The sequence below is a fragment of the Uloborus diversus genome, chromosome 1 (assembly GCF_026930045.1).
Source record: "Uloborus diversus isolate 005 chromosome 1, Udiv.v.3.1, whole genome shotgun sequence".
NCBI lineage: Eukaryota > Metazoa > Arthropoda > Arachnida > Araneae > Uloboridae > Uloborus > Uloborus diversus.
This window is the reverse complement of record NC_072731.1, coordinates 214,659,336-214,680,070: the sequence shown is the minus strand read 5'-3', so window position 1 is coordinate 214,680,070 and position 20,735 is coordinate 214,659,336. Positions and strand designations below refer to the sequence as shown.

Genomic DNA, 20,735 nt, shown 5'->3' with positions numbered 1-20,735 from the left:
TTGTTAATTTGATCATATGCTTGTTTCAGATCAAAACACATAAAACAGTATAAATTGGATTTTTTACTTGAAATTTTTAAGTGGATCATACTATTAGAACTAATGCACTTAGATTCAACAGTAAATCTCCAGGTCCTTCCATTGAAGTATTACAGTTTAGCTTCCCTAAAACATGCATATGAAGAAAAAAATAAGGATAATGATTAATTGATATTTTTTTTTTTTTTTTTGCTCATTGAAGTTATAACAGGAATACATTTTATAAATTAACAATGTTCATATAATCATTTTATCAATAGCTAATACTATATTTTTGTATCTTACAGAAAATAAACCATGCTCTGGTTAAAAAATACTTTAAAATGATATCTTAACCCTTTTTTCTTTACTATAAATAAAATCATCTCTTATAAATTAAAATTTTAAAGAGAAAAATATTCAAGAGTTCATTGAGTTAAATCAGTATGACCCTGCATTGATAAAGAAAAAGTTATTCCTCTCATAGGCAAAACGTCATGACCATCTCACCAAAATATGGACTCTCTGAATAATTAAGCACATAAAAACATGAGTATGTCAAGAATTTCCTCAATTTAAAAAACATTTTATGCATAAAGGCAGTGCAGGGCACTTAGCTGCAAAAGTGCGGATGGTGCTAGTGAAGCTACCAGCCTATCACAGACTTGATTCTACTGAAACTACCATTGTGCAAACCCTTTTCTTCCATGTAGCTGGCAGATGATGACTAGAGCTCAAAATATGCATAATGAGAAGGCTATTTTTTCTTGATATTCTTGCATACCCAATCTAATCCTTCCTGCAGAATCAAGTTTTATAATTAAATATTATTCACTTTTCCATTTCAGCAATATTCTTTAAATAAATCAAATGAAGATTTTGAGACATATTTTTACAAAATGCAAATGCAACCTCACCTTTAAGGCTTCTCCAGTTAATGCAGAACAAGCCTGAATTTGCCACGAACGGTCTCTGATTGCTGGTAAATTTAGACCATCAGCTAATTCACTTGCAGGTGCAGCATTAAATAAATCTTGTTTGTTAGCAAATACTAACAATGGTACACCAGCTAATTTTTCTTCAGCTAATAATTCGGCCAGTTCCTAAAAGATCCTCATAACATTACTGATCAGGAATGTACAATTGCAAACTATTGAACACAATAAAAATCCTTATCAATTGATAATTTATTCACACTTTTATCACACTTTATGGTAGTGCTATCACTACCATACACCTCTACATCAGCTGTTTTGTTAGAAAAATACAAAAGGGACCATGTCAGAATATGCCTGTTAAAAATACTTGAATTTTCTAGCCCAGCATGACATAAAAAATGAGGCTTAGCATGTGCCAATCCTAAGCCATAGTTCAAGGTAAAGAAAAGAAAGAGTGAAATTTTTTACCAAAGTGGATACAAACAGTGCAAGATGTATTGCTAGGTGAAGAATACAGCTTTTCAATTGAAACGGGTCATACAGCTTCCACTAAATTTGGAGTTAATGGGAAAATTATACCTTGCTCATCTTCCCAGTATTTAAGCAGAATTTTTTCACTAACTACCGTAAAATTGCCTCAATTTAGCAACATAAAGCCACCATTTCAAAATGGAAAAAAAATCAAAACTTGCTTCAAAGAAACTATTTTAGTCTTTACGTTAGGCTAATAGTAGCATCATATCGCAAACATGACTTTTAAATAGAATTATTGGAACATCTCTCCCCCCCCCCCCCCATTTACACTTAAAAAAAATGCTTATACTGGGTTTTTTATAGCACACATTTTAGAAACTATGCTAATTAGAAATTGATAATTTGGCCTAAAATTTTTCAACTCAATATTGGTAAACAGTGGAGAGTATACACCAGATTATATAGGTAGGTTATGCTGTTATAGGTATGATGTTACAGGTAGAAAAGTTGTAAAAAATTTTAATGAAACGTGTGCAGTTGAAACTACTTTTTAAGTAAAACATTTTGAGTTTTCCCAAATCAACGTTATAAGATCTTTGAACAATACAGTCGAATCCCGACTTACGCGAGGGATGCGTTCCAAGATTCCTCGCGTAAGTAGGAATTTTGCATTGTGCAAAAGGGTATGTGTAATTTTTTTTATAAACATACCTAATTATTTTAGACACTTGTTAACACCACCTCAAACTGTTTTAAACCATTCCTTAACTATACATTACTGTTTCTTACATAAAAAGCTGAATTTTTATTTGGGTTTTTAAAAAGCTGTCTTAATCAACATAAAACACTGTTAGGATGCACAAAATCATTGATCAGCGGGAAAGCGAGACATAAAATAAACCAGTACAGTACGTAAAGTATGTAGTAATAATAAAATGATGTTCTATAATAGTACTGTGCAGTAGATCTAGTAATGATATTTGTAACTTTTAAAAAAATAAGATGTTGATGGATATATGCTGCGTAATCAAATCGTTAATCTAATACATTTTTAAATACAATTGCTTCGCTAGTTCTTTAATTACGTTTCCATTTATGGCACCATATCTCTTCCTGGTTTCTTTAATTCCTCAATACAAGAGCAGCTTTTATTTTCATATTTTTTGCATTTTGCTTAGACACTGCTCAGCGAACTTATACGGATTTCCTTTTCTAGACTTTTAATTGCACATATGGAAGACTCACTCATACCTAATTGTCGTGTTACGGTCGACGCATTTTTTTAGTTCTTCAAGCACATCGAGAACTTTTAGCGTACCTTAAATTGTCAGAAACTTGATCTTCTTCTTCTTCTTTCTGTCCTCAGAAACTTTAGATGGAACATTGCTCATTGGTATCATTATATTTCATGAACATTCGCATTTAGAATGAAAAAAAGTATAGTTAATGAGTAGTTATTTGTATATACACAAATAAAGCTATGTTCAGACTATTACAGTGTGGAATTTTCACTGCCAGTGATGCTAAAGGGATGAACATCCATTCACGGAAAAAATATTTTTAGTAGCCAATAACAAAGCCGATACTTTCCCACCGCGAATCCCTTCTGAAAATTGTCGTGTTGTGGACGAGGAATTCGCGTTAGGTCTAAAATTATTTACTGGTGAAAAAAATCACGTTATAGCCATTTCGCGTAAGTCGAATCGCGTTGTAGCGGGAGTCAACTGTATTAAGATTAGTAGAATGTTTTTTATTGTCAGTAATGTGAAAATTTAACAAATTTCTCACAGACCGTGTATTTTTTGCATGCCAGGAAACAATCACAGGAAGTGCTTTTAATCACTCTAAGTTTTATAGGCACGTCAGCTGATGCAAAGGAACATAGCAATGCAATAAAAGTTGTAAAACACAAGATCAAAAATTACATTGTTTAAACTAGAAAATGCAGCATTCTAGTACAGTTAGCAGAATACTTAATGCTAAGCAATCCACATCAAATCAAATAAATTGAAAATATGATGGCATTGCGCTCACTCCACTGTGCTTATTAAAGTAGAACAATTTCATCATACCAACAGAATAACGGAATATATAATTTAAAATAAGTTAATTTTTGCACTTAGGACTGGTGTAAATAAATAAAATACAAAAACCGTCTTGATTTTAACAAATGATATATTTGTATGTCACTTTATAATGGTTCTTAAACCACTTTGGAAAATGGAAAAGAAAAATAGGTTGGGGATCATGGCAGTTAATTAGTATAAATAGAATGAAATCTTCAAATTTAAAATCAAGTTTATAAATTGATTAAAGAAAACATATTGGTAGTTTTTCAAAAATAATTATCAATGTAAGCTAAAAAACATACAATTCATTTTCCATATTTATTTGTTTTCTTTCTTAACAAGAAATAGGATCATTTTGAAGTGAATTACCTGCATCAAATGGATCAGTTGAATATGCAATAAATTACGTAGTAAACTTTCTGAAAACATCACATAATACTTCTGCAGCATTTAAAACTCAATAAAACTAGATGTCTAGTATAATAAAACTTGAAACTTACAACACCTGTTTCTTCAAATCGTTTCCTATCGGCACTATCAATTACATATATCTAGAAAATAAAATTCAGGTATTAAAGAAGTGTAAAGTACTGCAGTATATAGGCATTATGTCTCCATTATAAAAAAAAAGAAGAAAATGTACGGCAACATGCATGGATTCCACATTTGTTACCAGGCTCTTTTGTCTAGCCATTCTACAAGATCGCTGCCAGTTTTGTCAAATCAGAAATAAAAATTAGTTTTAATCACTCTCTTTTCATACCCTCGCTCGAGTCCCATTGTAGTGTATCTTCGAGCTTCCTCGAGTGATACCCATGGCAACTCATTCTATAGGCCATGTTTACATATTGTGCCAGGGTCTTCTCTCTTTTCAGAAATTTGAATTTTACTTTTGTATCAAGGGTGGATCTAGCTACTCTATTGGGATACGGTTTTTATTGAAAAATGGGCACAAATTAGAAAGGAGAGGGAATCACAAATACAATATCTGGCACAAACAGAAGGTCTGGGACCTGTCCTGTGTAATCTTTAGAAACTGAAGTCTAAATGTAGTTTTTGGCTATCTTTGGTTTTATCAAGGGGAGACGCCACGCTCCACATCCAATACCTGGATCCAAAGGTGCCAATATGGGGGGCAAGGGGGGGACTCGAGCCCCCCGCTTTGCAACTAGAACTTCCTTGCTTTTAGTACTTTTTTCTTTGCAAAAATATAAAAACATTTCTTCTCCAGCAATTAATGAATAAGTTATTAAAAATGTCAAATTTTAATAACTGTAATCTGTATTGAAATCGGTTTCTATGGGGAAAATATCCTGCCAAACATTGGGAAAATATCTGAGAGCCTGATAAAAAAGCCTATCCATTCGTCAACAAAACATTAAAAATATAAAAAACATGTCCGGAAAACAGTCCAAAGACGTACCAGGTCGCCTGTTTCGCACGTGTAAAACTTATCCACTACAGTGATTCATAAAAAAAATGGTTTGTCACGGTTGTATCATACATTTACACAGTTAAACAGTTTCAAAAGAAGCGAAATGTTCATCGAAGGCTATACTTAAACAGATGTTTTCAACTAGATTTTTAGGGAAGTTGTGAAAAAGTAAGTTTTTGAGTATTGAAATTTCTTGCTTAAATGCAGAAATGATGTTGCAAATTCTTTTAATTCTGATAGCTTGCGAAACAATAATGCCAATAAAAACCTTTTTACTTAGGCAGGAGGAGAAATCTTGTAAACTGTTAATTGTGAAATTGAATTCACGTCTTTTATCATAGATTGTAGTGGAACAATTTGAGTCAATTTGTATGTTGATATCCAAGAAATTAAAGCTATTATGATTAGAATTGGTCTTTTTGAGCGTTAATGAACGATGATAAATAGTTTTGCTGAGTTCAGAAAAATTAGGAAAATTTATACACAAAAGGTCATCAATGTATCTGCAACAAAGAGGTGTAGAGGAAGGATTGTCAATTAAATATTTTCGTTCATAATATAAAAGAAAAAGGTTGGCTAATGTAGAGCTAAAATTAGCTCCCATTGCTATGCCATTAATTTGAAGAAAACATGAATTACCATTTTTGAAAAAATTATTAGAAATACAAAATTTAAAAAGACCAAGAAAAAACAATTCATTAAAATCAAGGGAATCCTTGACTGAATTAAAAAGTTCTGAATCAGAGGAAAAAAGTTCAACGAGTGGGATATTGGTGAAGAGGTTTTCAAAATCAAAAGTTTCTAAGTGGTTTATATCAAGCATATTAAGTAAATTGATGACTTCAACACTATTATTAACTATCCAGAACCAATTCATTTGTTGAAGTTTAAGTTGTTCAAGAATTTTTTTGAGAAATTGTTCAAGCTTTACACTCAGATTTTTTCCAATGGTGTTGGTGGCAGAGCAAATAAATCGAAATCCAACAGGTGTTTTATGAAATTTTGGAATTGCATATAAGTAAGGTAAGTTAACAGAATCGGGACGTGGCAATTTAAAAAGTTTGTAAGCAGCAGCAAATTTTTTGATGATGGAGGATTCATTAAGTTTGGAGGAAACATAAGTGGTGGTTTTTTCTAGTTCATTTTTCAAAATATTAGCATATAATTTTTTGCAGCAGATAGAGTAATTAGAACTTGCTGTTTAACTGTGTAAATGTATGAATAGCCTTCGATGAACATTTCGCTTCTTTTGAAACTGTTTAACTGTGTAAATGTATGATACAACCATGACAAACCATTTTTTTATGAATCACTGTAGTGGATAAGTTTTACACGTGCGAAACAGGCGACCTGGTACGTCTTTGGACTGTTTTCCGGACATGTTTTTTATATTTTTAATGTTTTGTTGACGAATGGATAGGCTTTTTTATCAGGCTGAACAACGGACAGGATATGGTTACGCGGGTTTCAAGGTAAGACAATTTTGTTATTGGCAGGTACTGTCCCGTGGAAGACTAATTATCGGAACTTGTTTTCCTAATTAGTCGAGGTGAAACCCCCTGCTTTTAGTTTTAGGTTTGAGCTCTAGTTTATTGTTTTTAGCTTAGCAAGTGGTGCGTTTGCCCATTGTTACTCTATATTACATGTACTGGAGCTTAAGCATTCTCTTCTAGTTTATAGTTAATATTTTGGTCTTTTGACCATAATTAATGAATCCTCCACGGCTGATGAGCTCTGGATTCACTCTTTTTCTATTCCTACTTAATAGCTGTTTGCATTTTTCCTTTTTATCATCATTTGGTATTTATAATTTGTTTAATATTTGTAATTCTGTTTGCTTAATTTTATATTTACTTGGCTTTTTAGTTTTGCTGCGTTGCGCATCTATGGGCTCTTGGTGTGGTCTTGTCAATATTTTTCACTTTTATTATTATTTTATATATATATATATATATATATATATATATATATATATATATATATATATATATATATATATATATATATATAAAGATAGATAGATAGATAAAAATGTTTAAAAACTTATGGTGGAAATGAATAACAGGTAATGGTTTTATTCTATTGCATAATTGTAAACTAGTGAAATTATGAGAATTTGTAAATAATGTCAAAGTAATAATTATTTTCCGATCAGACAAAAACACTAAAACAAATAGCATTTGATGCATAAGTTATTAGGTTTAACTACATTGCTTGGTAGGGTAACACCCCCAGTAATTGGCAGGTCACCAGTGATTGGCACTTCCAACAAAAATGTCCTAAAATAAGATTCATATCCAATCTTTTAAAAGTGGAAAGCTATGTACCAACTGAATGTACATTTACTTAAACATTATAACTTCCAATTCATGTTACTAAATGGTAGCAGTGCATAGGAAAGAAAAAATTGTGGCTTGTTTCAAATCAGCCATTTTTGTTGCAAAAGCTTCTTCTCTGGCTTAAGGGAAACATGCACATCAATCCATTAAAATCTGACTTAAAATATGTTTTAAATTTTGGGTGTTAAAAGTTTTGTTTAGTTGAAAGATGTTACTTTGAGTGGGTAGAAGTAAATTTTTGTCTCTTTTCGGGTTTTTGAAAAAATGATGGATGCCATTTAGTGGTGCTTCAGTTTTGCTAGTCCCCAGTAATTGGCACATGCCTTTATAGTCCCTAATGTGTTGTGCAATGTGTCACTACTTTGATTTCTGATACTTTTGCAGCAACAATATTATATGGGTTCGACTATTGATTTGAATCCTGCAGAATCTAATGTTAAAATTTTTTAAAGAAACAATAAAAATTACATATGTTTGGTCATCACAGTCAGATACAGCATCTGTAGAGAACTAGCTGTTCCATGTGAAAACAGCTATAATACATGAAATTAAAACTGCATGCCGACTGATGAAACATATGATCTTGATACCTTTTTCCATGTAACATTCCAAATTTTTATTCCTCCAAAATACGCTTTTAATGCCAATATGTGTGATTTAACATTAATTTATGTAAAATTACCTACTTTAAATTAACATTATTTATGTTTCTTATAATGGTGAAATTCGTATGTAATCTAAAAATAAAAAATAAAGTGATTTTCCAGTTCTATTAACGTGTGCCAATCACTGGACCCCAAGGTGTCATACATTGGGGTATCAGGTGCCAATTACTGGTGATTTTGGTAACTTTTTATGCATATATTTTGATAAAAATATCTAATCAAATATTTTTGCTTTTAGTGAACTAAATAGTTGTGCACTCTTCGATACAAAAATATTTACAAGTAAATTTCTTTTTTAAGAAATGAAAACAGAGGTAAGTTTAAGGACAAATTCTTAAAGTGCCAATTACTGGGGTTGTTACCCTATACAGTCAGAATGCAACTTGAAATAAAATTTAAAGCATGACATACACATAATTCACATCTAGAGATGCTGTTGACAGTATTATGATCCTTTTAAAATAGGAAATCTTAAAATCTTTTACACAAATTAAATGAAAAACAAACTTTAAAGTTCATTTAAAAACTCATTATTAATGCTATGTAACCTGTTTAAAACATAAGTACAGTTGTATTCGGTTAATACAAAATGTCAAAAATCCACGAATTTGTTTGTATTAGCCATTATTCATAACAACAACGAATATGAAAAATGGGGAAGAAAAAATGCATATCCATAATTTACTATGTATTTATTTGTTATATAACATAGGGGAAGGTTGCTGTCAATGAACCGGTTCCATGACTGGAGTTCTAAGATATTTTCCCCACCAGAGTTTTTTCAGGCATGAAATCAGTTTTAGTGTCTTCTTTTGTCTCAAAACAGTCCAAGGCAGAATCATCAAGGAGCTTGAATCAAAACATCATATTGTTAAACATCCAAATAAGATTTCTACTGTTCACTTACTAATGCTTGAAATTTACATTTTGTTTTTATATGCTTTGAATATTACTGAACAACTAAATGAGAACATTGACTTGAAAGAGTGCATTTTCAAGTACAATTCCCCATATTTCAAGTTTCATCAAGAATCGTCACAGCAGTGACAACTATGAGAACATTCAAAATGACACAGTTGTTATTATTGAACCGCTAGGTGTTTCTATGAATGAATCAGCTAACAAAGTGGTTCATTCAAGGAATTTTATAAATATTATTTAAGTTTCAGCTCAATTATCTTTAATAGTTGATCAATCTTTTTACATAAGCATGATAATGAAGAAAAAATATTTTTAAAATAAGTTTTGGAAACTCCCCTCAGTTATTATATTTTCAATTAAAAACTTGTGTAGTCGATTTAGTATTTGATGTAGTAAATTTTAATACAATTTAAAGTTCATTTTTTTGAAAAATACCAAAATAAGTGAAATAAAACCAGTGGATAACTGAGGGCATGCAACGTGCTATAGCAAAATCCTTGTCATCAAGTAAAATCTTGGTGGATCAAAATTTTTGAACTTGGATGAAACAGGACTGCCATTTGTTTAAAAGAGGCCCCATGAAATTTTAGCTAAGAAGAGCAAGTCATCTGTTAGAAAATATCAAGTGGTGAGCGTGGTGTGGTGAAAACAGCTGCGTTGTGTGAGTCCTGAGGGATTTTTATGCTTCTACAGTGATAAAAAATAATTTTTTTTAAAAAATTCTCTTTTCGAATTATTTACTATTATTTGTAGTGTCTATCTCCTGTGATAATTTTTACATTTTACGGTTTGATTTTTTTATTTAGAATGTGGTCCATCGATGGAAACTCAATGGTCCATCCATAGCAGCTGAATCCCATGAATGAACCAGATGCTGAAATATTTATTTTTAACTCTTACTCTTTGTTGAATACAGTTAACATAAAAGCGAAAAATCTTTATTAAAGGAGAAATATACTGAGTAATTATTCCTATCGTCAATATAAAGTTTGAGTCTGAACTACTTCCTAAAAAAGGTCAAAAGTGTTAAGTGGTTCATTGACGGCAACCTTCCCTAATGCATTGCTAGTCATTTATGTGTCTAATGTTTCATAAGCTAATAGTGCTTTTCTTTTTATGCCACCTACTATTGCTTTGTAAAGGATTACCAGAAAAAGCTGCATTTAATCAATAAGAAACATAGATTGTCAGGATAAATACTACAAATTTTTTTCTTATATGGACCAGGAAAAATAAGCTAAGTTACAACATAAAATAACCTGCCTCATTGATGTTCAAGCGCAGGCATGCACAACCTTTTAGAGACAGTGGGACACTAAATCGAGAACTGGGTAAGCTAGGGCCACTGGGGGGGGGAGGAGATCAGATCATAATTCAAGTCATAAAAATGCACACTGAATTTTTCTATGTATTTGTAGCTTGATATAACTTTACAATATCTTAGTTATCTTCTGCTCTCGTGTAGAGATAATGTAAGAAAGTAAGTCTTTAAGATTTGGCACACAAATATGCCTAATGTGAGACAGTTTAGATTGCATCTTTTGAAACTTATTTTTTTCATTTTGGATTTGTAAACAGTAGTAGCAAGGAGGAAAAATGGAATAAAAGTTTCCATCCTTTCTTTCTAGTTTTGGACTTCAAACTAATGCAGAAAAAGTTAGTTTGCAGGTGCATTGTAGTGCCAAATACAGCTGGCACAAGCAACTATTTAAAGAGGCTTATTTTCAGCCAACATGTATGTAGAAGGGCCAGTCCAGTCTCTCACTGCCTATTTCTGTGAAATTCAATCTCAGCATTTGAATTTGAAAGTGTTTACTAATATATTATTTTTGTGAAAATAATCAACATTCTAGTTGGAAAAGCAAATATCTAAAGTAATTGATTATTTCAGAAAGGGGGTAAGTCCTATGGAAATCCATTGGACTTACTACCTTTCTAAAATAAACGATTTAAGTATGTTCTTAGTTATATGGATAAGGTTAAAAAAAAAAAAAAAACTTATAAATAGAAAGATGGAAAAAAAATAATAGTAATAATAATCAGCAAAGGAACAAAGAAATGTTCTATGGCAGAAAATTTCATTGACAAATTTCAAGCATAGCTATAGATCTCAATTTCAAACTTGGTTTTTTTTCTGGGGGGGGGGCGCTAAGAAACCATAAGAAGCAAAAATATATCCCAGTATTCTAGCTCAGTAAGTTTTATACTCTGTACATTTTAGGAAATAATCAGAAAATTAATGAACCAAGCATATGTTGAAAGATCACACAAAAGATCTGTACAATCACTTTGAATGCACCAAACTTATTTAAGCTTATTTTCCACATGCAAACAAGTAAATAAATGTCATATTCATACAATGTTTGTATTAATCGGTACAGCATTCTACTTTATAAGTGAATTTTGTTTTAAGCTGAGCAATAATTTCCATATTTGTGAAGGTACAATTTTTATTACATTATTTTTGTGAATCTACCAATTTTGCTTGTTCAACTTTTTGGGGAGGTGATACCATAAAATCGGCCAGTAGATAAACTTAAAAATTGAATGATAAATAGAAAATATTGCATAAATTAGTTTTAAAAAATCTCCCCACCCCCCTTTTTTTGAAGAGTTTGCCAGGGTCGATTCAACAAGGGTCCGTGTTCCACAGGTTGTGCATCCCTGTTCTAACGGAAGAAAAAATGTGGGACAGGCTTTTTTATTGTGTTAAATTGTATTAGCCATAACTGAAGAACTTATTCCAAGAAGGAGTGGAGTGGGGGAAAGGGACAGGTGGTAATACCCAAATGAAAAGATAGACTATTTTATTCTTAAGTAGACAGCAACAGTATAAGTTTCAACCCTTTGATTCTCAGAACAGCAATAGGGGGAGAAATGCCTTGGTTCCAACAATAGCCCAGCCCAATGCAGTCCATAGCACCTCCCACCCCCTTGATAGCTAACAAGCTTGAACTCTCGACAACGAGAAAGGAATACGTAAGGGTGCTTGCTGCATAGACTGCAGTCATTGCCAGTTACAATTTTCAGTGCCATGTGGAAAAGGTAGAATAGCTGTCACCATTTGATAACTAAAAGATTAGGACTCAAAGGATGAGTGGGCTTTCTGTAATGACACAAAGCATCAGAAAAAAAAACGTATTCAATCAGTAAATTTTCCTTTAAAAGGGTTGTCGTAACCGAAACTTTGTGTTTGTTCTACGTAATATCCGTGACATTTTTGATGCAGTTCAATAGTAAATCAAACTTAGTTAACAAAACGTTCGTTTTAGCTGTGATTTTGTGTTAACTGTGGCCGTATTAACAGAGTTCAACTGCATTTAAGATAATTTGATATGGTAAACAGCCAAAATCAAAGCTTAGTAAACCAATACAGCATATTTGTACCACTAAGAGCATAAGAGTACATGACCAAGTCCACACATAAATTAGCTAGTTACATTAAAATTATCAAACAAAGTAGAAATGAATATACAAAAACTAATATTACCAAGACATCTGTATTTTCAAAGTAATTACGCCAATATGGACGGATTTTTCGTTGGCCACCAATATCCCACACATTTAATTTGAAGCCTTCAGACTGGACACTTTTTATATTAAAGCCCTAAAGAAATGAAAGTTGTAAAACAAATCAACACAGATGGCATTTACTTCATACTTGTAATGGTCAACACCTATGGTCAATAGAACTGAACAATTTACATAATTATTTAATTAAAGAAGTTATTTTACCTTTACACATAATGTTAGAGGAACCGAAATTTCTGCTATTTAAAATATAATAATTTTCGTTGAACATTTCGAAAATTAAAGCTTATTTTAGGCTTTTGTACACAGTTCTGAACCCCTGTAGAAAAGATGTTAAAATGAAATAAACAACGCCTTACTGTAAAACCAAACTCTTCATTTTTATTTTCTGCCGACAACACATACAATACCAGATGTTAAGTTTATTCATATACATTTTCAAACTGTGTGTACATTCACTAGTTACATATAAGTTGAATATGATATCCTCCATACTTTATTTAAAGTGCTTATGTTTTAAAATCAAATAGGAAGCTGAAATATGTAGAAAATAAATGAAATAATTGCAAAAAAAACCCAGAAAAATCGATCATTTTTGATGATTTTGTTGCAATTTAAAGCGGCAAATTATCACCAACACCCCCCACCCCCAATCTACCTCCTGGTTACAATGTTCACGTTTTAGTACTTTTCACTTCTTTAGACCATCGAAAGAAATAAAATTTAAAGGCTGGATAATCATTTTTCATCAATCCAATTCCTAAAAATATAATCGAAAAGTGATAAAAATAGGTGGGGGAATTCTCCCGGAAATGGTGGGTAATGGGAAAAAACGGAGTCATATTCGGATTCAGGAGGTCATTTTACATAAGAATCAGGAGGAATCATGTCAGGGCTGATTTTCATGCAGACAGTGCCATTAGTTCTTGTAAAAGAAAATTAAAAGCATGCTCATGTAATTTAAAAACCAAATATTTAATAAAATATTTTATCAAATGAAAAAGCCAGCAAATTAAAACATTTTTCTATAAATTTATTAGGTAAAATGTTTTTTTTTTTTTTTTTAATATTCTATTTCATACTAAAAATTACAATTTTAAGTTCAAAACTCAAAGACATGTATAAATTCCACAGTTAAATTGTTGCAGGGGGAGCACAGCCGTAGCCATGAAAAATATGTTTCAGCTTCCAAATCCCTGATTTTGAGCTTTCCAAATCTCGAGACGAACTTGAATTACTACTTCAACAGGGTCATAGATACTTTGAAAGCAACTGTTACTTGTACTAGGGTGAAAAGTTCTGAGAAGGCCTTCATAAGTGATTGATACATTGAATAGGACCTGTCTATATGGGCCTACAGGAGGGCAATTCCATCACAACAGACTAATGGTCACAGAAGGGCAGTGTTGCAATGGGGGGGGGAGGAGTTTGGGGGAACTCACCTTGAGGTTTTGGGTGATTTCTCAAGAGGGAAAAGGGGTTTGTAATCAATTTCCATCATGTTTGCTTATTTTTTACAATAAAAAACAAAATATATCAGAAGGCAGCATTACCTCCATCTACATCACTGCAGGTGGGAAAATGCTTTGAAAAAGCTTTAAATATTCATTTAAATAGAAATTATTCATTGCATTTGATGGCCAAAATGAGGCAAAGGAAGTGTTTTTCTGAAAAATATTTAATACGATTAATTCTAAGCTACAAAACCTTACCGTAACTGATTAAGACAAATTAACATTGTTTTAACATACCTTTTAATTTATGCCTGTATACAAAATAACTGATATATCTTTTTGAAAATAATGTATTTCATGCTAAAGACAGAAATAATTCTCCTTTAAAATTTGTCAGAGATATAAAGTTAAATCCTGCTAAAATAAAATTTGTGATCCCTTAGTTCTAGTTTGCACTGTCGCTAAAAAAACAAAATGCTTGAGTTGCAGACTAACATTTATTCCATAACAGACAAGTAATAAATTATTAGCTTAGTTGAAATATTTCTTTTTTTTTAAGTTCAAGTCACTATGACAAAATAAAACAGACATAGCTTATGTACTATGAAGCAGCACTCCCCTCCGGGGACGGGGAGGCAGGGAGTCAATAGCTCTCCCCACCCAGCTACTAGGGCTTTGAATACTAATGTTTTTACATATAAGTGAATGTGTTTTTTGCTTTGCAAAATACCGATGCTTCCAATGTATTTTTTTTCTCAATTTTTTTTTTTAAGTGAACATTGTTTCGGACATAGGGTTCATATAGGAGTGGGTCCTACACTCTTGATTTATGCTGTAATAAGTTAAAGCATTGTAAAACAAGTCCTAAGAAGCAGAGATCGGTTTTGTTGATTTTTAAAATATTTAAGGGGGGAAGACCCCCTACGAGTCTCGCAACCTTATCCAAATGTTTATGCTTTTGAGCTTTGCACCTCTCTAGCCCTTCAGAAGAGTGTTAATGGATAATATAATGCTCCTTTTCAAATCAAATAAAAATAATGGCTATGAAACGGTCAAAAACTAAAAAAATGGGGGGGGGGGCCATTTCCAAAAAAGAAGGACATATAGAGGGAAAACTGCAGTCATATTTGCATTCAAGAGGTTTTTTTACATTCAAATCAGCAAGAATTATGTCAGAAGCATTTTGATTTTTTTTTGCCGAGCAGTGTTGTTAAAGTTTAAAAAAATGGGAAGGGGGCAAGCTTAACGGCAAAAATTAAAAAGGGAACAACACCATCCATTCTTGACTATACTACTGTCTAAAACTAATTTAAAGCAAATTTATAGAATTTACTTGATTAAAATTATAATTTCTTCAATTTCATTTCATTCTTCCCCGGAAATGACGGTTACGGAGGGGGTGGTCACCCCCACCGCCCGCCTAGTAAATCCGCCACTGGGCATAGATATAAAATGTTTGGAAACCACTGTTTTACAGTCCATTGACAATCCTTTATGGTTCTCAAAAGTGAACATTTGTACTTTATGCACAGGTCCGGATTAGTGTACTCGTAGACCCCACTGTGCAACATGGGGAAAAGAGCCTCATGTCTTAAAGGGACCCAAGGGCCCAAGAAATTGACAGAAAAAATTGAAAAAACTAGACTTATGAATGTTGCAAATATACACTGCTGGCTTCTGGGAAGGGGCCCAACAGGGTATCTGCTACATTTTGAGTTTTGAAATCCATGACTTTCCCTGACTTCTCCGATTGTAACCTTCCATGACTCAGGGGATGCAATTTTCCCAGAAGAAACATTGATTTTTCACAAGAGTATCTAAATTTTCACTTTGTGAAAATCAAATTACAAACATCTGATCTTTGCTTTGGACATATGTTTATAAAAAATTCAAATTAAAGTAAATTGTAACTAGCTAAGCTACTATTATAGCTAAAAAACAATTTATGCAATAATGTCTAGTGATACATATGAAATAATTGAGTTTCAACTTAATCATTTTGCTACCAAGGACACATTTATAAATCTATAATTTCTGGAAATATTTTTTGGATTTCAATAAATCATACAAAATTTTTATATAGGTAAGAATTTAGATGAAAACAAATTTATTACTTTTTTTTTTCCTCAGAAAAATCTGATGCGACACACAATAATTTTTCAATCACTAAAAATACCGAAAAAAGTTTTAGTTGTAAAATGATTTTTCAAAATGAAAAAAGCTTCAAATATGCAGATTCTTTTTTCTTTCACATTTTTAAAATAAATATTTTTATTTTATAAACAAATAATGAATTTAAAACTTATTATTTTTTAAAGCCAGTAGTTTTCTTAAAAAATCTGTGACTAGCAATAATTTAGTAAATATTAAAATTATGCTTTACAAGAAATAAAATAAACAAATAACCAGAAAAAATTAAAAATATAAAATTAAATTTCTTAATAAGTAACTTATCAGACATTACCATAAAACTACCGCCAAACTTTTAGGATAGGCTACAAATCAGAGTTGGGTTTAGGACAGGACAGGACAGGTGGTTTTTACCGTCCAAAACTAAAAGTGTCCGAAACAGTCTTAAACTGTCCAAAACTATGCTGAAGCTAAAGTGCTGTAATCTAATCAATTCGTATATACTGCAATGTTTGTAATGCATAAATACTGACATTATTGAGGCTTAATTATATATATATATATATATATATATATATATATATATATATATATATATATATATATATATATATATATATATAAAAATGAGTATTTGGTAATATTTTTCTCCAGTATTTGTTATTAAAAAAATATTTTATTTAAAAAATTGGCAATAACTATTACTAAAAACTTCCTTATATGTAACAGTTGGTAGAATTATGAGACACTTATATTATACACTTATATTATTATTATTAAACACTTATATTATAAAACTTGCGCTATTCTTGTTTTAGTTCATATTTTTAATATAGATACAAAATGAAATGTTTTATGAAGAATTTAATTTCTACGTAACTAGATTAAAATCTGCTGCATAAATAATTATACTTGATATATATATTTATGATATGCTGCATAAATAATTATACTTGATATATATATATATTTATATATATATTTATACTTGAATGTTCACATTAAATAAATATTAAATAGTCAAAAAATAATAATTTTTACACATTTTGTTCTATTTTTGATTGTTTTCTACAAAATATGGTTTCTCAAAAAATAGTTTTGGACACTTTCGGACTTAAGGGTTTTGAACAGAATGGTAAAAAACCTTGCCAACTCTGCTTTCATTTGCACACATGCATAAACATAGGGAAATTTGGTTTTTATTATCAAAATAATAATAATAATAATAATACTAAACTAATGCATACAAATTGAAATTTTAATCAAGAATTCAACTTTTATGTGACTAGATTAAAATCAGCTGAATAAAAAAATTGAATGTTCTCCATTGAATAAATGTTCAATATAAAACATTACTTTGATACATTTTATTTTGTTTTTTGATGTTTTCTCACAGAATACAATTTTTCTAAAAATACTGTTTCGGACAGGACGGTAAAAACCAGGGTTTTTACTGTAGTGTCCAAAACCTTGCCAACCCTGCTACAAATATTGAAAAAAATCCCAATTGAAAACTCCCTGATTTCTGTATTTTATCAAAGTCCTAAATGTCCTTAATTCTTTAGAACAATTTTACTTTCTAAAATGTTCATTAAGACACAGCTGAAAATTAATGATAATTTTTATGAGTCTCTTGAATCGACTTGGATGCAAATGACTTAAAATTTTTGAGTCGAATGAGAGCGGAAAAATTAGAAATATACTCCCAAAATAAGTCGCCAATTACACAGTTAGACAAAAAATAAGGAGCTTAAAAATAATGCTAAGGACAAAATTATAAACGTCCAAATGGTAAAATAACATCATAAAGAAAAACAGCGAGTATTATAGCAGCGGATTTCGAAATGTGAGAAAAATTGGGACTGACGGATAAAAGCGTAAAAAATGGCTAAGATGCGTAAATTTTGCACCTAATTTGTAGAATTTTATAAATATGTATGTTCTTGAACCCAAAATCCATGACCAGATGTCAATTTCCACACCTTTAAGCATTTTTTAATGAAAATTATGACCTTCCATGATCATTTTCTATCATAGTCGAAATCCATGACTTTCCCCGACTTTCCATATGTGCGGAGACCGTGGCCCTACAGATTTTGTTGCAGGGGGGTCCAAATCTGGAAGCAAAATAAAGCAATTTTCCGTGTATAAAACCGATAATTTTTGGAGCCTTTTTTTGAAGTCAAATTAGAGGGTTCAGCTTATACAAAATCTGCTAATTTTGCAAAGAAAAAAAATCTGCAGTTTTGTGATGCTCCTGAAAGCGAGAATAAATAATTGCTGCTGACAAATAAATGTAATGCTTGTTGTTTGTTTCTTGGAAAGAAATTCGCAGCTGAAAATAAGTTTGGTTTTAAATAATTTTGTTTGTTTTATCACAGCTAATTAGCAGCGGTGTTTTGTAAACTTTTCTGAAAAGGCGTTGGTAAGCACTTTTCTCCCCCCCCTCCTCATGATTTAATAAACAACAATAATAATAATAATATATATCAGAGAAATGAACTTAGAACTGCAAATAGCCAGTAAGGTTGGGGAAAAAATATGATCGCTTCAGATAGGGTACCAGCTTGTCAATATTTGCGTTTTTACAGTGCTGTGTTTAACTGTTATTTTGGAAGAAAGTTATATGGGTTTGATTTTTTGATGCAAAAAGGATGATTAACTTTAAATAAAGGCTTTTACTTACGGTATTTTTTTTTCTTTAGAATCTACATTTTGAAAAATGCAATCTTTTAATATCTGATATGAGAATCATATTTTCTTCTTTCTTTCAAGCTAACTTCGCTTTATTAGGATGCAAATAAATGTAAAGTCTCTTCATTTTTGTTAGAACGCTCATTTCAAGTTTTTAAAGTAAAATTCCATTTTTTTATGAGGCAAAAATTAAAATGCCGAATCGATGTTTTTTTTTTTTTTTTTGCTTCAATTGTGTCCACATATATTAATGATATGTCTATCATAGGAGTCTAAAATGCAATTTTATAATTAATTTTTAAAAAATATTTCTTTTACAAGCCGTTTTTATACTTTTGATGCCTTCACTTTGAGAATTGGGATCTCTTTGCATCCGCTATGGGAATCCGATTTTTCGAATTTTTGATGCTTAGTATGCTTTATTAAGAGGTAAACAAATAAAATCTCTTTTTATTTTTTGTTAAAATCACAGAATTTATAAGTTTTAAATGAAACTCTGCTTTTGAAGAGTGTCTTGGGTCAAAAAGTTAAATGCTGAACCCTTGTCTGATTTTTTTTTTTTTCCAATTATTTTAAATGCTGTACAGAAATATTTCTAGTATAATTTAACCTAATGTAGAATGGTAGATAAATATTGATACTTGAGAGAGCGATGCCGCCCCCTCCCCTCCAAATACTAGAAAAACACCCCAGAATGATATTCTCAACATAGAAGAGGAAAACACTCAACTTTAAGTTTAAATGATGCAGTTTGTGCTATCTCTAATGTCTATTTTATTTATTTATTTTGCGAAATCATTCGACTTCTCACAAAATTAATTCATTTTTTCACAAAATTATTTGATTTTTCACAAAAAACGGATCCTGAGAAAAATCCTGGACAGACCCCTATATAGATAATTAAATTAGCATGTATTCTAATTATGCACACAAGATGTGTTGTCTGAAGAAAATTAACTATAGTTTGTGACAATAAATTAAGCTTCACACACACACAATAATCCTTACTCAATTATTTTTTTAAAATTCAGATCCAAAAGACTGCAATAAATTAACGAACCTGAGTTGGCGTAATGTGCGTGACATCCTCAGATGCTAATTTTTTTAGAATAGTAGTTTTTCCAGCATTATCAAGCCCCAATAATAAAATTCTCAGCTCACGATCTGGGGCAGATTTTAATTTCCTCAGGAGTGAAAGTAGACCCTATAAAAAAGATTCACGAAGTAACTAGAAAATATTCACTTTACTCTTAAATCCAAAACAAAAATGCTGCAAACATTTTCACTTATTTTACAAAGGTCATAACGAAAGAAATCGGAATATAGTATGCTTTAATAAATGATTATTAAATCTGATGTTTCAAGATTAGTAACTGACAGAAAAGGAATAAATTCCATAAAAAATTGTTAGGAAAATATAGCTAAGGATTACCATCGCTTTTTATCGAAAGCTGAAACTGCAAAAGAGGAAAATCAGAAAAAAAGGACTTTCGTGCGATTATACAGTTGTTTACAACAACCAAACGATTGTCCGTGATCGTGCAGAGAGACAATCTGCTTTGACAATGCGTCTAGCTCACCTACTGCTCTTAACATCTACTTTTTCTAACGACTACTGCGCATGTTGCTGCGCATTCCATGAACTTAATTTATGTGACGTCATTATGAGTATTTCAGCAGGTTAACATTCACGTAGAAGAGGAGTTCTGATTTTTTTTTAACGCCTATTAACCGACGTTTTTTTGCTGCTTGTAAAAGAATTCTTTTCATTTATTAAAGGCATACTTTTTAACTTTTTTCCTTAGAATTACTACGGTGCCACATCCAAAAAGTTTTGGAAAAACATGATTCTTTTCACTTGTCGCTTGTCTCAGTTCTTATACAATCGTAAAATTTGCATAAAACCTACACATGTTCAGATCGTATACATTTGTCAGCGCCGGATCTTGTTGTTTTCTTTGAGGGGAGGGGGGAGCATAGACAAGTTTTGCACTTGGTTCTCCAGGGGCGCCCCTCCCCCTAAATTTTGCGAAGACACCCAAAAGCAAGAGCCCCCGTCTAAAAATA

At 31.4% G+C, this 20,735-nt stretch overlaps 1 protein-coding gene across 1 annotated transcript; it reads right to left on the bottom strand.

The window, feature by feature from the left end:
• Positions 1-236: 236 nt before the first annotated feature.
• Positions 237-20,211, bottom strand: LOC129224774 (ADP-ribosylation factor-like protein 3). Its single transcript, XM_054859325.1, has 6 exons — positions 20,101-20,211; positions 19,729-19,872; positions 12,350-12,466; positions 4,000-4,050; positions 936-1,121; positions 237-817 (listed from the first exon to the last, which is right to left on the bottom strand). The coding sequence occupies exons 1-6, from the start codon at positions 20,101-20,103 to the stop codon at positions 776-778; spliced, it is 543 nt and encodes a 180-aa protein (XP_054715300.1). The 5' UTR covers positions 20,104-20,211; the 3' UTR covers positions 237-775.
• Positions 20,212-20,735: the final 524 nt, after the last annotated feature.

Bases quoted from the DNA above. Each gene is read 5' to 3' on its own strand.
- LOC129224774 (XM_054859325.1), bottom strand. The intron at 4,051-12,349 runs GTAATATTAGTT...TTTATTTTCTAG, and splicing joins TTGAAAATACAGATGTCTTG to ATATATGTAATTGATAGTGC. The intron at 818-935 runs GTGAGGTTGCAT...TTGATTCTGCAG, and splicing joins TAACTGGAGAAGCCTTAAAG to GAAGGATTAGATTGGGTATG.